This window comes from Euprymna scolopes, chromosome 29, assembly GCF_053919585.1.
Source record: "Euprymna scolopes isolate OS-2025 chromosome 29, ASM5391958v1, whole genome shotgun sequence".
NCBI classification, from domain to species: domain Eukaryota; kingdom Metazoa; phylum Mollusca; class Cephalopoda; order Sepiida; family Sepiolidae; genus Euprymna; species Euprymna scolopes.
The window spans coordinates 17132195-17151396 of NC_136510.1; the positions used below are offsets into that span (position 1 = coordinate 17132195).

The window sequence follows — 19202 nt, forward strand, 5'->3', positions numbered from 1 at the left end:
GTCTCAGCTTAATTTTGTTTTCCTCATGCTCCAAAACAATTCACAATATGCGTAGGGAGGTGGAAGACTTTTGTTTCAGCAAAGAATTACCCCCACCCCCTCTCAACCTTTCACACTGGTTGGGAAATTGGTTGGCGGTTATGCCCTCCTCCAGGTTTCGAAATTCATTTGATTTACGCTTTTTTTCTTTATTTTTTCCATTTACATCTCTTAAATTAGAAAATAATAAGAACAAATAGCAAATTGAAATATCGCTTTGCAAAGCAATATACAAAGTAGTTAAACAGTACATCGATTCCACACACATGATCAGCATATTAGAAAGCTATCATTCTATTTTTAATATAATTTGGGCGTTTTAATCTCACTGTTAGTGCAATGAATGACCACTAATTAGAACTTTCTGTGTAAACCGATGGTTTTCTGACTGTTATTTTATTTGCCTCCTCTTCAAGAGGTTAGACACAAAGTCAAATGTTGGTTTGATGAATGTGTTTCTGTAGAATGAGCTTAGTTTGAACTCGGCACATCCTGGTTTTCAGTCGTTGGCATTAACCACTTAGTCTCCATGGTTTTCTTACAGTTATGTATTATTGGATGACAGTGGCGGATCTATTAATCAGGACCCTAACTCTAGAAGATCTCGTAGGTCCTGGAACAATGTTTATTTTTCTGCCTCGCTACTGAGGAACTGGATATAACATAGGGCCAGATTTATAGTGGACGGTAGCCATTACTGGTTGTCACATGGATGTTCAAGAATCATAGCATTTAGCTTGAATATCTAACAAAGACGTGTTCTTCAACCTTCCAGGGTCGTGGGGATGCTGCATTATTTCATATAACGTGTCTTGGGCAAAAATAGCCTGGCGGCACCCATCCTTCTTCAGGCTCCAAGGACATACAGCACCTGGCATTACCAAATGGTCACCCATTTTAGTACTAACCAGGCTTTATGTTGCTTAACATTGGTAATCTAATGGGAACCGGTGTGTCAATGCAATTATGACTGACTTTGTAAACACTTGAAAAATTACCATGACTGAGGTACTCCATCTACCCTCTGTATGGTAACCCTCCAGAATATTTGTGGGAGACTAACATATATTACACCTTCCTCAATGGTGACCTGGAATGGGTGGGGCCCTTCATCTCCCTTAGGTATTATACATACCTGCTTTTATAATTTTTATGTTTTTCTATCTCCGGTTAGACTAGATTGCATATTGACATTCATCCATCCGAACAAAGATTTTACGCATTATAAACTATCATTGGTGTATAATTACTATTTCTTGTTAATTTCAGTGTTATGTGACCAGTAGTTTAAGAGTTTATCGGTTAAATATTTACACACACATACATATGTCTGCTGTTTTTAAATATTTACTCATACACACACATACATCTACTGGTTATTTTTTTCAATTGGTATTCTTTGAATTGTGGAAGTCGAACAGTCAGTTTAAAACCGACTGTCCGACTTCATTAATTATTATTTAGTCCAAATGAGTTATCTTCTCTTGTCGATTTTAAATTCAATTTGGTTTCAAATCATGTAAACATGTAAAATGTTAACGCCAAAAGATAAAATTAGCAAATCAAAAAAACAAATTAGTCATTTATTTTCACTAAAAATTAAAATATTACTATTCTTTTATGTCTTGCTGTCTCCAGTTAGACCAGATTGTGCCTGTACCTGAGCAATCTCATAACAGTTTTTTGAACCTTGCTACTTCCAGGCTGGCTCATGGCAAATTGGAAATGGGTGTTTTCTTAGTAACATGATCACTGGATTCATAAACACCTGTCAATCTTCGTATGCCAACAGTTTCAACCCTTAAAAAATGTGTCCTTACTGAAATGTGTGTGTTTGCCTCCACACGAGTGCAGACCAAGTTAGGCACAAGGTTTATTAATGTAGAAGCCCCCAAAATAGGCACTCCCCATTGTGCCACACTTATACAAAGCCAACAGGCTCCCTCTATTCAGCTTGTGTATTTCGACAGAGCCCCCTTTCCTAGATGAATTGCCTTCACCACCACGACTGAGGAACTCCTCTGTGGTAAAACTCCAGCATATCTAAGAATATCATATCTGCTTATCTGAATACATACAGCGCCTAGTATTCTTAAGTATTCACCCATCTGGTACTGGCCAGACTCAACATTGCTTAACTTTGGTGCTCTAATATCGTGTCTCAATATATTTCAAGGTAAAACCTCTTTATCAAATGGCGGGTGGTTCAAATCTGTTGAAACTTGTTTCACTTTTTGTTTTTATTCTCTTGCTCAACAGGAGCATATTTCCACCTTTCGCCTTTGACTTCTCTATAGGCAAAAAATTAATGACAAAAAACTTATGATAAACTGGAAGCTGGTATTTTGTTTGTGACACCATCACTATACTTTGATATGAGACAAATGGAAGAACTGGTGCTAGTGTCAAGAGTAGTTTAAATTGAGGAAATTTCTGTCATTACTAACCAGCAAAAAAACTGCCAACTAAGGGAAGAGTTTATCAGGTATGTGTATGCTGTGTAATGATGTATGAAAGTCAAACTTGGCTAGTAAGGATTGAGGACATGCGTTGCATGGAGAGAAATGATATGAGAATGGCATGATAGATATGTAATATGAGTCTTAAAGAAAGGTTTAGATCTAATGACCTCAGAGGAAGATTAAGTCTGGACAGTATAGGGAAATATGTGCAAAGCAGGAGACTTTGTTGGTATGGTCACATCGAAAGAATGGATGAGAGTTCTTGGGTTAATAAATGTAGAACAGTTGAGGTAGTAGGGCCAGTTGGCAGGGGAAGACCAAGAAAAGCATGAGGGGAAGTGATAAGAATGGATTTGAGAAAGAAGGATAAATAAAGACATGGCCAGAGATAGGTTAGTTTGGAAGTCAATTTCTAAAAGCCATCCAAAACATGGCAGCATATAAATTGAATGTTAAACTGGTTGCTAATTATTTACAGTGAAATGGGTTTTAGTATTGCATACAAATTATTTTTTCTAAAAATTATGTTTTAGTAAAAAAATGCATAACATTAAATAAGTGTGCTACAGAAAGTTGAAATGCTGATTGAAAACTAGTCATCTATATATCTATAAAACTGAGAATGTGTGTGTGTGTGTGTGCGTGCGTGTGTGCGTGCGTGAGAGGGCACTTCTCAATTTATATACTCAACGAATTTTTTATCTACAGACTTTAAATTTGGTATTCAGGGTATTCAGATACGTGGAAAACTTTTTAATTGGTTTTCATCCGGAAAAAACAGCTGCTAAGGGATCAAAATTGAAAAATTGGTACTGGGAAGTCACTGGATTTTTATCTGTTTTTCAACTGTTTCATGACTGCGCATGCATGGCTGTGAAACATGCAACTTCTTTATGTTTAGAATAATTAGGTTTGAAAACATTTTGTAAATTTTGTGTCAAGCTAGTCTAATGGTTATCATACTTGACTCACTGTCTTTAGGTTTTGATTTTGATCTCAGCGCGAGTATTTTTTTTTTACTTACAACAAGTGAATTATTAAAAAAAAAAAAACTTAATACTCGCATGCACATGTCTCAGTTTCTGCATTAATTCATTTATATGTATTTTATGACCAGGCAATGCTAGGCAGCCTGCTAGTATTAGAAAAAAAAAGCAATATGAAATCCTATGTAAATAAGGAAGATATATATATATATATATATATATATTTTAAATTTCATTCAAATATTTTCTGTTTGAATATATGATTTCAAGGTTGTAATATTTGTAGGTTATCTTGCATTAGTATAATGTCTGTATTAAACCCTGTTGCTTTTGGTCGACCCATAGTTTTATTGCTGTGATGATGTTAGCAGACTCAATGGATTGTGACTTTTGAGCAAATGTCAAATGCTGTTAAAGTCAAAGATCTTAACATCTGAGCATCAAATGTCCGAGGATGAAGAAGAAGAATTTAAAATTTAAATTGCCATTGTTACATTCTAATGCGTATTTTCTGGAAAAAAAACTGTCCATTTGAAATAATTCAATTCGATCAACTTATGCTTAAAAAATGTCGTCTTGTATTTTCTTTCTTTTTTTATCTCTGTTTTTCTTTGCTGTTTCAGAATCAGAAAGAAATCTGGAAGGATATATGCAGCATTATGCAAGATTTGATCGCAATGCGATGCACGTTGCTAGCAGACACATACACGCAGGATCAGCGGCAAGATTTAAAAATGAAAATTGCACAAAAAATCGACTGGGGAAACAAGTGAGTCATTTATTAGTTGAATATATTAATTTATAATTTTTAACTTATTTCTCTCTTCACTGCCTTCAAATTGTGGGAAGAATAGCAATTTGTCCACATTAAATCGTTTATAGAAAGTATTGTTTCAGCATAAAATATAAATACATTTAAATAAGATAAAATGTTTTTTTTACATAAATTCAACAGTTTTAAGGGTTTTTTTTTCCTCACATTGTGTCCCTCTCTCTTTCTCTGTCTGTCTGTCTGTCTCTCTCTCTTTCTCTCTGTCTCACCTAGAAATTTTTTTAACAGAACATTTTTACATTTAGGTCATCTTACAAGATATAATGCAACTAAATGTTATGTCTAGTATCCTTGTTCAAAATTGTATGACTTTTATTATAGAAGATACGCAAAAGAAACGACTTAAGCTTCAGAGATCTTGAGAAGAAATTGAAATTCAGGGAATTTCGATTAATTGGTGTCCAATGACTATGGATCAAATTTAATGCAAATCTGAAATATTAATACTTATTCTTAAAATTACACAAAAATTGAAAATATCTGTATTTTCAGAAAGGGCTTGCACTCCATCTTTGTTTTAAACTAAATAAAACTAAATATAGCCCACACTACTCACACTGTTATATAGTAGCTGTGTTCTAAAATTCATAATAGTTAATTAGTTTAGCAGTGAATCCTATACATAGAAATATATAAGCATAAACATATACCTAACGTTACACACACACACACATACACATATATATCTATAATATAAAGCTGAATGTGTGTGTGTAGTCACAAATAGGCTCCTATATAGTTGACTATTTTAAAAAACTGATTACATATAATGATAGAAGATGTATCGAGACACAGGAATGGGTATGTTGAATCTGGCAGAACGGTGGTTCATTAAAATTGTGGGGGCCTGCTTTCGCGCCTGGTCCACAAAGTATGGAAATAAAAAATTTAAAAATTAAAAAAAAAATGTTTACAAGTGTTTTTTATATAGATGTACATAAGAATACTTTGATAAGTATGTTTTAACTTAAATAGGGATGGTATCATAAAATTGTGGAGTCTGCGTCCGCATCTGGCCTCCATAGAATGAAAATAGGCACAAACTTTAATAAAGATTTTTCATATCTATCTGCATAAGTATACTTTGATAATTATGTTTCAGTTTGAAGAAATATGGTATAATAAAATTATGGGGTGTTCGTTCGCACCTGACCTCCATAGAATGGAAATATGTCACAAAGTTTAACAAGGTTTTTTAATATAGATCCACAGAATATTGTGATAAGTGTTTCAGTGTGAACAGGTATGAGATAATAAATTATGGAGTTTATCTATTTTATTTTTACTTTCATCATATTTTGCATTGGTTTTGATACCCCCAAATTCAACCCAAATTTACAACCCTTCCTTTTCATAACCTATCATACTTTCATAAATCAGAGTTTATTTTCTGTAGGCTGTTTTTGAACCCAATCAACGATGGGTACTTTTGCTAGTGTATATATATGGTAAAATGTCCATGTATGCTTCTAGAATAATAATTTCAAGATTATGTGGATGTTTTGAAGCACAAAAATGATGTATTTGTTTTTTCATATTTTTTTTTATATTTCAAGTGGTCCTCCGCTGTTGATCACAAAAATAGCAAGATAAAATTTATTTTTGCTATTTTTTGTGACCAAGAGTGGAGGGTCGCTTGAAATATAAACAACATCGTTTTTATTCTTTAAAAAAAAACCCTTGTAACCTTGAAATTATACAGGAAGAAAAGATAAAATTAATAAATATATACACTATTGCTTTACTGTGACTTTGGAAATCATAAAAAACTAGATTTTTTAGCCCATTAAAAACGGGCCAAAATTTATTGCCTATTTACTTTGAATGAGTGCTTAATGCCAAATTGATAGCTGAATATAGTTAAATTTGTGTTCATTTTTGCATCTCTATTAACCCCAAACTGTGCAATAACACTTAGTCTATGTCACCTTATCATAACAAAGGTTCATACAAAATTTCATCCAGATCAGCTCAGTAGTTTCAGAGAAAGAGATTGAGACAGACAGACAGATTAAAAGAAATAGATGAGTGTTTACAGATTTACGTCAGAAAAATTGAATTGTAGAATGTAAAATAGAAAGATGTGTATACTCATAAGTAGCATATGACAAGAGAATATTCTTTTTATTGTTTTGACTCTCAAGTATATATCCGACACAGTTAATCAATTGAGAACCACATCACAACCAGATCACTTTATCTAAAAACATATAAGATATTAACTGATATGTATTCGAGAGTCAAAATAATAAAAAGAATATTCTCTTGTCATGGCCCTACTCATAAGTTTAATAAATTAACATATCCCTGAAATTAATCATGATATTAAAGGAACAGACTAATGAAGGATTTATCTAATGTCAAAAATACAGTAAAATCGAATTTATTTTATCTGTTAATAAAGAAAATTTTTTTTTTTTTTTTTTAGGAATCTGTCGCTGGATTTGGTTCCGAGGTTAAACGCTGAACAGGTGGATGCTGATAAAGTCAGCATCGTCCAGTTGTATCGCATACACAAAGAGAGTGAAACTTGTTTAACTCACAACAAGGTATGTAAAAAATAAATGGCCGAAAAACTTCACAGAAGAGAATTTCATCCCTCTTGCCCCACACCTATCCGTTTCTTGATTTGTGCTGCTTTTGTTTAAGTTTTTTGTTTGTGTTTTATTAACAGTTTGAATTTTGATCACACTTTTTGATTTTCAAAGCTAAATAAAAATCTGAAATGTTTGTTTGCATTATTTTATGTTGAGCAATTTATGCAAAAGTTAAGATATTTTAATATAAGACAAGTTAATAGAAACTGTACTAAGTTATTATATCGCCCATTAAGTTGATATAAGTTGCACTAAGTTGATATAAAGAATAAATATTGACGTGCACAATAATTAACTAATGAAATGTGATCCATACCTTTGTAAATTATCATGAGAGAATCTTTTCAACAAATATTCATCAATGTTAGAACACAATTGCACATAAAAAGATTATTTATTCGATGAAATTCTCATAATATTTGTAAAAAAAATCTGCACTTCTGCATGTCAGTGACATGAGGTGAATGTGTGTATTTTAGTTTCAAGAACTGCCAACAGATGTCACTTGCAACCAAACAACATGGGGCGATAACTTTTCCTTTTCTAAAAATGCGTGCAAACTAAAATTATATTTTGCTACATTTTTATACAATCTTTCTATACAAAAAAAAAAAAAATTCTTAAACCTCTATAAATGTTTCATGTTTTTTAAATTATATTTTGCTACATTTTTGTGCAACCTTACCGTAAAAAAAAGACCCCAAATAATTCTAAAACTTAATGAAACTTGACAAGGGTACTGCTTGCACCCTCACTTGGCAACAAACAGGAACCACAAAGAAGTTGGAGTTTTGTCGGAATATTGATAGGAATAAAAAAACAACTTGACTGAAAACTTGACAGTAGTTACAAATGTCAGGAAAATCTTTCACATGGACTTGAACATACATACATCATAATAGTACAAAGAATCCAACGTATCAGTTCTCATCTAAAATATTTGAAAACATAACAACTAACTGTACTTCAAAAATAAATGAATAAAACTTTTGTAGTTAAAACCTTGGATTCTCTATGGCATTATATATTACAATTTTTTTGTTCAATTTCAGTTTGAAAATGTTCAATTCTGTAGCTTTTTGTGTCAGTGTTCAAGTTTGACTAACATTTGTTTTTTTGTTATTTGTTTGTTTGTTTTTTTAAATAATTGTAACTCTGAAAGTTTGGTTTTCATCATTGAATTAATTTAAATCTTTTAGTTTTTGTTTGACTTCTGCTGAAGCTTTTGTTAACAAAAATAAATTTCATATTTTAAGCTTTGCCATTTTTTTTTTTTTTTTTTTTTTTTTCATCCACATTTTGACCAGGGTTGTGGAGTTGGAGTTGAAGCAAATTCATTACTTTAGGAGTAAGAACCAGTCAAAATTGGAAAATTCCCCAAAACAACAAAAAAAGAATATTTGGAATATTATTCTTGTCTTTGGTGTTTTTACAATGGTGTATCTTTTCGAACTCAGTAATTTTTATGGTACCCACCATACAATGAACTTTTCCTTTTACTAAAAACTCAGGAAGAACATACCTTTCTGAGTTCGGCCCACTCAATACATGGCAGTCAGATTGATGGTCAGCCAATTTCTTTGTCTGCTTTATCTTTTAATAGACTTTGTGTCAATTCAATCCCAAGTTCATGTGTTTCTTCCGGACCCTTTTACTGGTTCACAACAGCAATTCTTATTTCAAATTCGGAAATTTGCATGGAATTTCTCGGAGTTTGAGAAGATGCATCTGAAGAAGATAGGAATTTACATGAAGTTGTAAAAATAACAACTAAGATAAAAATAGTATAAATTACCAATCCTCATTAAGAAATGGAATTTGAGTCAGTAAAAATTGGTTAGTTCTAATGGAAACTATCCAAAACAAGCAAAAAATGAATTGTTTGAAATATTCTTGTCTTAGTTGTTATTTTCATAACATTTCTTCAGGTGCATCTTTTCAAATACTGGAATCTTGATGTTGAATGCGGAAATCTACATGGAATTTCTCTGGGTTCAATAAAATGCATGAACCAAACATTGATGTTATTATTATTTTTTTTCTTTGCAAAATTCAATTATACAAAGCCAAAGACAATAACATTTTTCTCTACAAAACAACCAAATCAAACACCATAAATGAATATTTTAAGAGATAAAGAATTTGAAGTGTAAAAACTTTTGTCAAAATGATTGAACTAAAAAAAAACATAAAACAAACAACATCAGACGAAGTGCTGTAAAAATAACTAGAATGAAAATACTAATCTACATAACAGAAATTATCGATCCTTATCTAAAAAAAATTCCAAATTTTAAAAACGTATGTTGAAATCTTTGTCATCATTAAGTTGTCATTGTTTTTTTGTAAAGATGACCATAACTTAATAATGACAAAGATATTTTATTTTTAATTTCGTATTTAATTCTCCAGATTTTGTTAATAAAAAAAATGTTTAATTCAAAGAATCTTTGAAAACTAGCTGATCTTCATTAAAATCCAAAATGCTACAAATACTATAGTATTTGAACTACCGATTCCACAACCCTGAATAAAATTACTATTGTTGCCTCAACATATTTTTATGGTGTCAAGTTTGAAACTTGGATCAAGTTCTGTACCGATACTGGAATTAGGCATCTCTTATTGCTCAAAGAAAAAAAGATTTCTAAAGCATAAATTTATATTTTCTTTAACCCTCTCTTTTTTTAGAGTCACTTGAGTGATCGTCTGAGCAGTGAATCCAAGTCTCTCTCTATAACAAATTTGTTGGTAAATTTCAAGAGTTTTCCTTGTTCGGTCAATGAAGACCTTGAACTCTACTTTTCCATTTATGATGCCAAAGACTCCAAGTTTATCAGGTAAATATCAACTTTAATAAACCTAGCACTGTAGCTGAGACTGGTACTTGGGTAAAAAGCAAATTTCACACAACAAAGAGGTAGTAATTATTAGTGTATTTCTCTATCCAAACCAAATGAGGAGGAAAGCTTTGGTTCAGGTATCTTATAACTGGTGTTGTTTCTTTAAAAAATTTTTGTAGAAATCTGCTTTTACTTCCGAATGGATTTTTCTTTTTATAAACATTGTTTTTTCAGCCCAGGATTATGCAATTAGCTTCAGTTAGGTCAAGTGTGTTATTCGAGTCATTAACTTGGTGACCGGCAATCGATTCCAATCAAACCACCTGCACTTAACTTATCTAATGGTCAGATTAAGTGAGATGGTGACTGTTGAAAATCTTGCTGCATAAACATCTATAAAAATTAATTTTTTTTTTTAATCTGGCACATCCACTTGATTGCCATGCCCCTTCGTTGTTCTATTGCCACGCCCCTTCATTGTTCTATTGCCACGCCCCTTCATTGTTCTATTGCCACGCCCCTTCATTGTTCTATTGCCATGCCCATTCCTTTCTCTATTGCCACAACCCTTCTTTTCTCTATCGCCACAACCCTTCTTTTCTCTATTGTCACAGCCCTTCTTTTCTCTATCGTCACAGCCCTTCTTTTCTCTATCGTCACAGCCCTTCTTTTCTCTATCGTCACAGCCCTTCTTTTCTCTATTGCCACTGCCCTTCTTTTCTCCGTTGTCTCGGCCCTTCTTTTCTCCATTGTCACGCCTCTTCTTTTCTCTATTGTCATGCCTCTTCTTTTCTCTATTGTCACACCTCTTCTTTTCTCTATTGTCACACCTCTTCTTTTCTCTATTGTCACACCTCTTCTTTTCTCTATTGTCACGCCTCTTCTTTTCTCTATTGTCACGCCTCTTCTTTTCTCTATTGTCACACCTCTTCTTTTCTCTATTGTCACGCCTCTTCTTTTCTCTATTGTCACGCCTCTTCTTTTCTCTATTGTCACACCTCTTCTTTTCTCTATTGTCACACCTCTTCTTTTCTCTATTGTCACACCTCTTCTTTTCTCTATTGTCACACCTCTTCTTTTCTCTATTGCCACCCCTCTTCTTTTCTCTATTATCACGCCTCTTCTTTTCTCTATTGTCACACCTCTTCTTTTCTCTATTGTCACACCTCTTCTTTTCTCTATTGTCACACCTCTTCTTTTCTCTATTGTCACACCTCTTCTTTTCCCTATTGTCACACCTCTTCTTTTCTCTATTGTCACACCTCTTCTTTTCTCTATTGTCACACCTCTTCTTTTCTCTATTGTCACACCTCTTCTTTTCTCTATTGTCACGCCTCTTCTTTTCTCTATTGTCACGCCTCTTCTTTTCTCTATTGTCACACCTCTTCTTTTCTCTATTGCCACGCCTCTTATTTTCTCTATTATCACACCCATGTTTGCTCTATTATCATGCTCCCTATTTGTTATATTGTCACACTATATATGCTATATTACCACACTCTATATCTGCTCTATTGCCACATCTTTTCTTTGCTCCACACTTGTTTATTTCTTTTGCCGCACCCCCTATTTGCTTTCTTACTAGGTTTCCTATTTGCTTTGTTGCCACTCCCTATTCTTTGCTCTGTTGCCACGCCCCATTCTTTGCTCTGTTGCCACGCCCCATTCTTTGCTCTGTTGCCACGCCCCATTCTTTGCTCTGTTGCCACGCCCCATTCTTTGCTCTATTGCCACACAGTCTTTTTGTTAAATTACCTCAATATCATAAACAACTGTTCAGACATTTAATTTGAACTTCAGATCATTAAATAAGATTTTTGGATGTAACATTTTCTAATCTTATTAGTTCTTTAAATGAATTCGATTTTGTTATATGGATTTTATAAAAATACATATGACTTTGCTTTAAGGACCTCCTCTCTATCCTGTCAATGTTTTCTCACTATCCTGCCGTTAGGCCTTGATTACAGTAAATCCATAATATACATATAATTATTTTCCTATGAAGTGCCATGACATAGGCACCAAGCAACGCCTCAAGAAGGTTAATATGCATGATCACCAAATACAGCCACTTTTGGACCACTTTTCTAAATCCCTCTGCAATTGCTTTGAGAATTGAAACAGAAAATGACTATCCTCGTAATAGTCGTCTTTCATCTAGCCGTGGCCATTGTAATTTATTCTGCGATGTCAACAGGTCACATGACTTTAGTGGAACGGCCTTTTATTTATGTAGGTCACGCTTGACTAGGTTAATATGTGTGATCGCTTTTTTACCTTTTGAATATACTCATTAAATAGATACATCTTAATCACATCCATTTTTTTTTTTTTTTTTTTTTTGATAATCCTTGAATGTGATTTCTGTTGTTTAATTCGCTCTTACTATATGTTTATTTGGTTTGCAGATTTTTGATTCCTTAATTTTCATTCATTTTTTTTTTTGTCTATTATTTGATGAAAAGTGAAATTATTCCAAATTTATGTTATTTTTAGCAACATTAAAACTAATTTAAAAAAAATATTATTCAAACATGTTTCAAATATAGTAAACATGGTACAGATTTGTTGATCAGCTTAATTCTGTTATTGGCATTCTCACAGAAGGCACCACATGAAGGTTGCAAACATCCTTAAATAAAAGTGATACTATAGAATGTAGACTTGGCACACTGAGGTCGTCAGTCCGTGTCATTGTCAACTTCATCACCATCACTTTTCATTGCATAAGACTATGCATTATAACCAAGTGGCACTCACCCCAGGCGCATTGAACCGGTTTCCTCCAAAGGAAGAAATTTCGTGAAAATATAAAAATCACAAGCAGTTTCCATTCACTTGTATATCCTGATCAGTTAGTTGATAATGTTAGGTTTTAGCAGTTTTTCCAGGAAGGTGTCAACGTCCTTCTACATACAGCACCTAGTATTCTCAAATAGTCACCCATCTCAACATGATTAGGCACAATGTTGCTTAACTTTGGTGATCTAATGAGAACCAGTGTGTCAATGTGATTATGCCGTTTATATAAAACTATGCAACCAAGATTGACAACTAAAATGCTACAAAAAAGTTAAAAATGACTGTTATGATTATTACAATTATTACTGACTGACCTATTGGGCATAATGAATTAAGGGTTCACTAATGGGTCAGACGACCAGTGTTCAATGTTCAATGAAGTTATACCAAAATTAAAAAACAATGGTATGTTGTTGAGCATTATTAGATGAGGATCAAGCGTAAGTGAAGTAATCTAGGGAAATGTATGATACCCTGCTCTACATTTCAGTGTAATAGCCAACAAAAATAGTTGATCCATTGTTTTCTGATTTCTGATATTAACATTATTATACATGTGATTCCTTGAAAATGACTGTGAAATAGTGGAAAAGTATTTATTTTGATTCTGATTCAGGTTTTTTATTTTATTTTATTGCATTTTCGCCCTAAACAAGACACAGTGCCATTTTGATGTAGGGCACTACTATCTGGGACATAATTTGCAGGGTTACTATGTAGGGAGGTGAGCAGCAAGATGTCTGTTTATATTACACTTGAACTTCTGCATATTTGTACAGTCAGGGACGCAGAAACCTGGAACGGAATTCCAAAGTCTAGCAGTTCTGGGGAAGTTACTATTAGAGTAAAAGGCTTTCTTACATCTGAGGATTTCTCCTGTGTAGGGGTGGGATTTTGCTGCTTTTTTGGGTTTGTCGAGGATGTACAAGAGCTTGTAGTTTGTCGGAGCATCTACCATTAAAATACTTGCAAAACAGGCAGAAGGATGCAACATTTCGTCGATGGGATATCAGTTGAAGCCTAACTGACAGTTCAAAACCTATTAGGTTGGCGACTCTCTTTTGAACCCTGTCTTAGAGCAAGAGACTAGTAGCAGGTGCACCAGCCCAAATGTGGCAACAAAACTCGATACTTAGGAAAATGACGGCCTTGTAGAGGTACAGGATACTCTCAGGCGTAAGTTACTTTCTAGCAGCAGCCTTGGCAATGTCCTCAATGTATTTGTTCTAACTCATTTCCCCCGTGAACGTTAAGACGAGAAATTCTGGCAACATGACATGGTCATCTTCCACATGATTACGGAAATAGTCGGAAGATACCAACACAATTAGCCAATCAGCTGTCAGCAGATGAAAAATTTTAATGAATTTGTGAAGTTTATTTAAACCAGAAAAAAAAAACAGTTTGATTACAATGCTGTGTTTTTTCATCATCGGCAACAGAATATACAATGATAGTTATTTTTAGCTTTTTAATAAGATTAGTTTTCGATTATGTTTACATAGTTTTATATATACAGCATAATCATGTTGACACACCTGTTCTCGTTAGATCATTAAAGCAACGTTGAGCTTGGTCAGTATCAGATGGGTGAATATTTAGGAATACTAAATGTTATATGTACGACATTGAGACCTGCAAGGACTGCTAAAACCTTACGTTGTCGTTATCCGCTCTGACCAGAATATACAAGTAAATAAGTACTGTTGAAAACGCAAATAGAGATTCTTTTTTATTACATTATTAAGAAAAATATCTGTACTTGTATGAACACATCAAAACTAAAAGAGAGACTAAAAACTTCCTTGTTGGTTTTATATAATGAAGCATGTTTAATATTCAACTGGAATGATTGAATTAAAATTTAGTTAAGCTTTTTTTATCGTTTTGATTGTTTGTTTGTTTTTTTGATTTTGTGATGCTTTGATCGTTTTTTATTTTGATATTTTTTACTTTTTGATTGTTATTGTGAAATTAAATCTTTTTTTTTTTTTTAATTTTTTTTTTGCTTTTAGATTGCGCATGTGCTTTTTTTGGTGTGACTTTTACATAATATATGTGATTTGGGGAGGAGGAAGACTTTTACATAGTGTAAATGATTCAGATCAACACTTCACGTGTTTAGTTAGCAGTAAATGTACAATATATTTTTGATGTGGAGGTATGGCACTCAATTGACAGTCAGTGATGATCTGATTGTTTGATGAAATTGTCTGTTTTTATATATGCTTCCATCAAAAACTCCTGAAACAGTTTTCCTTTAGCACCTAATGCACCAATTGACTAATTGTTGCATAGGTGGTTAGGTGGCATACATGCACTTTTCTTTTCTGTTGTTCAGTTAATATGATCTCAAATTGAAGTCAGTCTCAACACACGTAATTAAGCTCTACCAATGAAACTATCTACCTTTGCACATATATGTCGGTTTGAAGCTGAGCTCAAACTTTGCCAATGAAAATAATTACCTTTGCACATATGGGTCAATTTGAAGCTGGCAATGGAGCAGAGATTGAAGCTTGATTGAAAGTGCAGGATGTATTAGATTGGAGACTCTGTTTTGAATATTGACTAGAAGTAAGAGACTGGTGGTAGATGCACCAACCCAGATGTGGCAGCAATACTTCATTGATTAGAAGTGACCATATCTTGTCACTGTCGTCTCATAAACTGGAAGTAAAAAAAGTAGACACTCTTGAATATAATCAATAAAAGGTTCAGTTTGAAATTCTGTATAGGTTCTAGAGTTTATAAGATATATTTGAAGTTTAGAATTTGTATCAGTCGAAATATTGTGAAAAAGTAATAACCAAAATGAAAATAATTCAAATGATCTAAAATTGACTTTGTATATATATTTTCCAAAATCAAAAGAATTTATTCATTTTTTTTTTTTCTTTTAGCGAACGCTTTCTTGTGAAATTAACAAATCAAGGAATGCCGACATCTATGGAGAAGCTAAACAATTGTTATGGATTATTTGTTGTAAGGATGTTTTTTCTTCGTTTTTTTATTTATTTTTTATTTTTGTTATTTTTAGCAAACTATTTGTGATTGGAAGAAAAAAAAAAAAAGAATTACAATGGAATATTTGTTTCTGATTATTTTAGATAAGGATTGATTATTTGGATGCTTTGGACGGTTGTCCTCATCTTGAGTGTAATTTTTACAACGCAAAAACCTGTGGTGCAGTGGATAAAATAGTTGGATAAAAATTCAGTTGTAAGTTACACTATTCTGAAGGTTGAAGGTTCAATCCTTAGTGTGGGTGACACTGAAAATACGATTGTAAATTACTTAGGAGTTCTACCCAGTCATGGCTGACAAAATGAGAGTGTGCTGCCTCCATGGATTAAATGGAGGGTTCTGTTTGAAATTCTGTGCAGATTCCTGAGTTCGACAGAAAGATTCCCCGGGTTCAACAAGATAAACCTGTTGGCGGTCACATCGACTCAAATGTGAAAATAGCATGCAACATGAGAACATTAGTCTGAGGAATGCAAATGATACAAACAGAGTATTTAAGAAAAAATAAAATAAATCGAACAGTTTTCAATTTAAATGCAAAGTAAAAAATGTTATTGAAAAATTGTGTAAAATGAAGGAATTTGTGGTTTCTAAATTGGAACCACTTTAGTCATGATGATCATCATATTCCGTTTAATGTCTTTTTGATATGCTGTCATGTGTTGGAAGGCTTTTCGAATTTGAATTCCAAGCTAACCTATCTCTGACCAGGTTTTTATTTATCCCTCTTTCTCTTAAGTCTATCTTTATCACTTTCTCCCATGATTTTCCACAATGTGACCATACCATAAAAGTCTCCACATCTCTCTATACTGTCCAGATTTAATCCTTCTCTGTGGTCATCAGAACTAAGCCTCTCCATGCAGCACATGTCCTCAACCCTCAATAGCCAGGTATCACTTTCATACATCATCATCACACTGCGTACACATACATGATAGATTCTTACCTTGATCGACAGCAATAACATGCATTAAATAAAAAAAACACATCATATTTGGTTTAACGTCCATTTTACATGCTAGCATTTCAAATTTGAATTCCCAGCTAACCTATCTCTGGCCAGGTCTTTATTTATCCCTTTTTCTTTCAATTCTATCCTTATCACTTCCTCACATTTTTTCCTTGGCCTTTCCCCATGGGATAACCCTAACACCTCAAATGTTTTACATCTACTAACCCAAGGACTTTCATCCATTCTTTCAATGCGACCATACCATCAAAGTCTCCTGTTCTGTATAAATCTTCTTATACTGTCTATGTTTAATGCTAATGAGGTCATCAGAACTAAGCCTGTCTTTAAGCCTTACATTTTACATCAATCATATCATGCTCATATCATTTCTCTCCATGCAACACATGTCCTCAACCCTCACTGGCCAGATATCACTTTTCTGCATTTATTACAGATACTTGATAGACTCTTCCCTTGGTTGACACTGATAAAACTCTGCTGGAACATGCATTAAAAAAAAAAACCACTTTATATCATTATCATCATAATCAGTTTAATGTCTATTTTACATGTAAGAATAGGTTGAAGAGCTTTTTGAAATTTACTTCTGAACAAAGCTATCTCTGACCAGGTCTTTATTTATCCCTCCTTCTCTCAAATTCATCCTCATCACTTATTCCCATGTTTTCTCGACCTTTCCCTGTTGTGAGATGATCTTACTACTTGAAATGTTCTATATCTGCTAACCCAAGAACTTACATTCACTCTTCCAATCTGACCATACCATCAAAGTCTCCTGTTCTGCATACATCTCCTGATACTCTCCAGATTTAATCTTCCTCTGTGATCATATCTAAGCTTGCCTTCAAAACTTGCATTACATAACCATTATCCTCATATTCATATCAGGTGTACAGAAAGTTTCCAGATAACCATTACTAACCCATGAGAGGGAATTTCAATAGAAGACTAGGAGAACGTTCAAATTTGGCAGACAAAATATAGACTTTGTGAGGGGGAAGAAGATTCCCCCCCCAAAAAAAACATGCTAGTTATTCCCTAGAATAGCCAACAAAGCAAAAAAGAAGTGGAAAAAAATATATATACAACAAATAAATTACACCAAAGGCAAGATAAGTTACTCTTTTACCAATCTGGATAAGTTTTTTTTTTTGTGTGTGTAATTTAACTTATTTTAAAGTGTTCTTTTACTTAAAAAAAAAAAAAGAAAAAAAGTGCAACGCCTGTTGAGTTAAAATGAAAAACAAAATGGTGGTCTCATTTGAGCCATAGTTGAGCCTTAATAATCGCTCAAAAATTAAACAAAATACTGGTAGAACATTACATTTTTGCGTAATTAGTGACAATTATTGGATGGCTTTCTATTCGGATTTTGTTTAATTTTTTTGCTGTTATTTGCAGATAAGCCCCAGGAATGGAGGCAATCTTAACGATTAAGATTCAACTATGGTTTAAAGAGACCATCATTTTGTTTTTCATTCTAACTCAATAGACTTTACACTTATTTTATTTTTATGTAAAAACACACTTTAAAATAAGTTAAAATACAAAAAAAACAAAATAACTTATTCAGCTAAGTAGACGAGTTACATAGCTTGCCTTTGGTAACATTTATTTTTTGTATATTTATTTTTTCACCTCTTTTTTTGCTTTGTTAGCTATTCTAGAAAATCAACAATAAGTCCATAATGGTTGACAGATAAGAGCCAAGAGAAACATCAGACTAGCTTATTTTGCCATGCCAACTTCCTCTTTGTGGTATCATTTCCCTTGAACAACTTAATTTCTCTCTACATAATCGCAGTTCCCACTTACCATATTACTAAAGTTATAGTTGTAATTTATCTTTCCAGTTGTAAATGCAAGTTTCAAGTTTGCCAGGTCTGTTATACTTATCTCCTTGATGTGATCGGACTATTGTTCTCATCTTGAGCAACGTTTTGGTCGGTATAACCTCCGACCTTCATCAGGCATGGTGGTCGTCATCTTGGAAAAGATAGTGACCACCATGCCTGACAAAGGTTGGAGGCTACACTGACCGAAATGTCGTACAAAAAACATTCAAGATGAGAACAATAGTTCAGTCAAAAAAAGTAATACAAACAATCAGCCCTCATCTAAAAAATGCAAAACTGTATTATCTTCTTTATTTTGCTGAATTTGATCATTATATGAATTGGTTATTTATTTTTAATCTGCCTGCAAAAATGACTGAATCAAATTTGTTATGGAAAAGCAGTGGCAGCTGCATAACGTTTTGAACAGCTGAAATAATTGTTTTTTTATCCAGTTTATCAATCAGTTTGTACATGGTCGTTTGGTACATTTTATAGTTCATTACTTGATATCCACAAGCACGTGACCAAGTATGCCACAAGGCCATTTCACTCGGTATGCCCAGAACCTGATATTATAATGCCATCTTCAAATCCATTTTGTTGGTCCTCCAACAAATGAGGGATTGGACTTACTTAGTAATTCACTCCTGTTCATCCATTAGTTTGTTCGCACTTTTCTCAATAACCATGCCTTGGATATTTTTGAAATTTTGCATAAACATTAGTCATGATGAAAGTAAATTTTGCCAGAATGGATTTTTCGAAATAACTTTGGTTACTCCTCTAGGAGGCATTAT

General features: G+C 33.3%; 1 protein-coding gene across 31 annotated transcripts in view; it reads left to right on the forward strand.

The window, feature by feature from the left end:
• The window catches only part of LOC145252512 (dedicator of cytokinesis protein 3-like), a 468467-nt gene that overhangs the window by 229019 nt on the left and 220246 nt on the right, over window positions 1–19202 (forward strand). For all 31 annotated transcript variants that reach the window (XM_080112022.1, XM_080112023.1, XM_080112026.1 and 28 more), the window contains 4 exons: window positions 4111–4256; window positions 6748–6868; window positions 9608–9756; window positions 15468–15549. In XM_080112022.1, the coding sequence (XP_079968148.1) occupies window positions 4111–4256; window positions 6748–6868; window positions 9608–9756; window positions 15468–15549 (498 nt within the window). The remainder of the gene's footprint in view (window positions 1–4110; window positions 4257–6747; window positions 6869–9607; window positions 9757–15467; window positions 15550–19202) is intronic.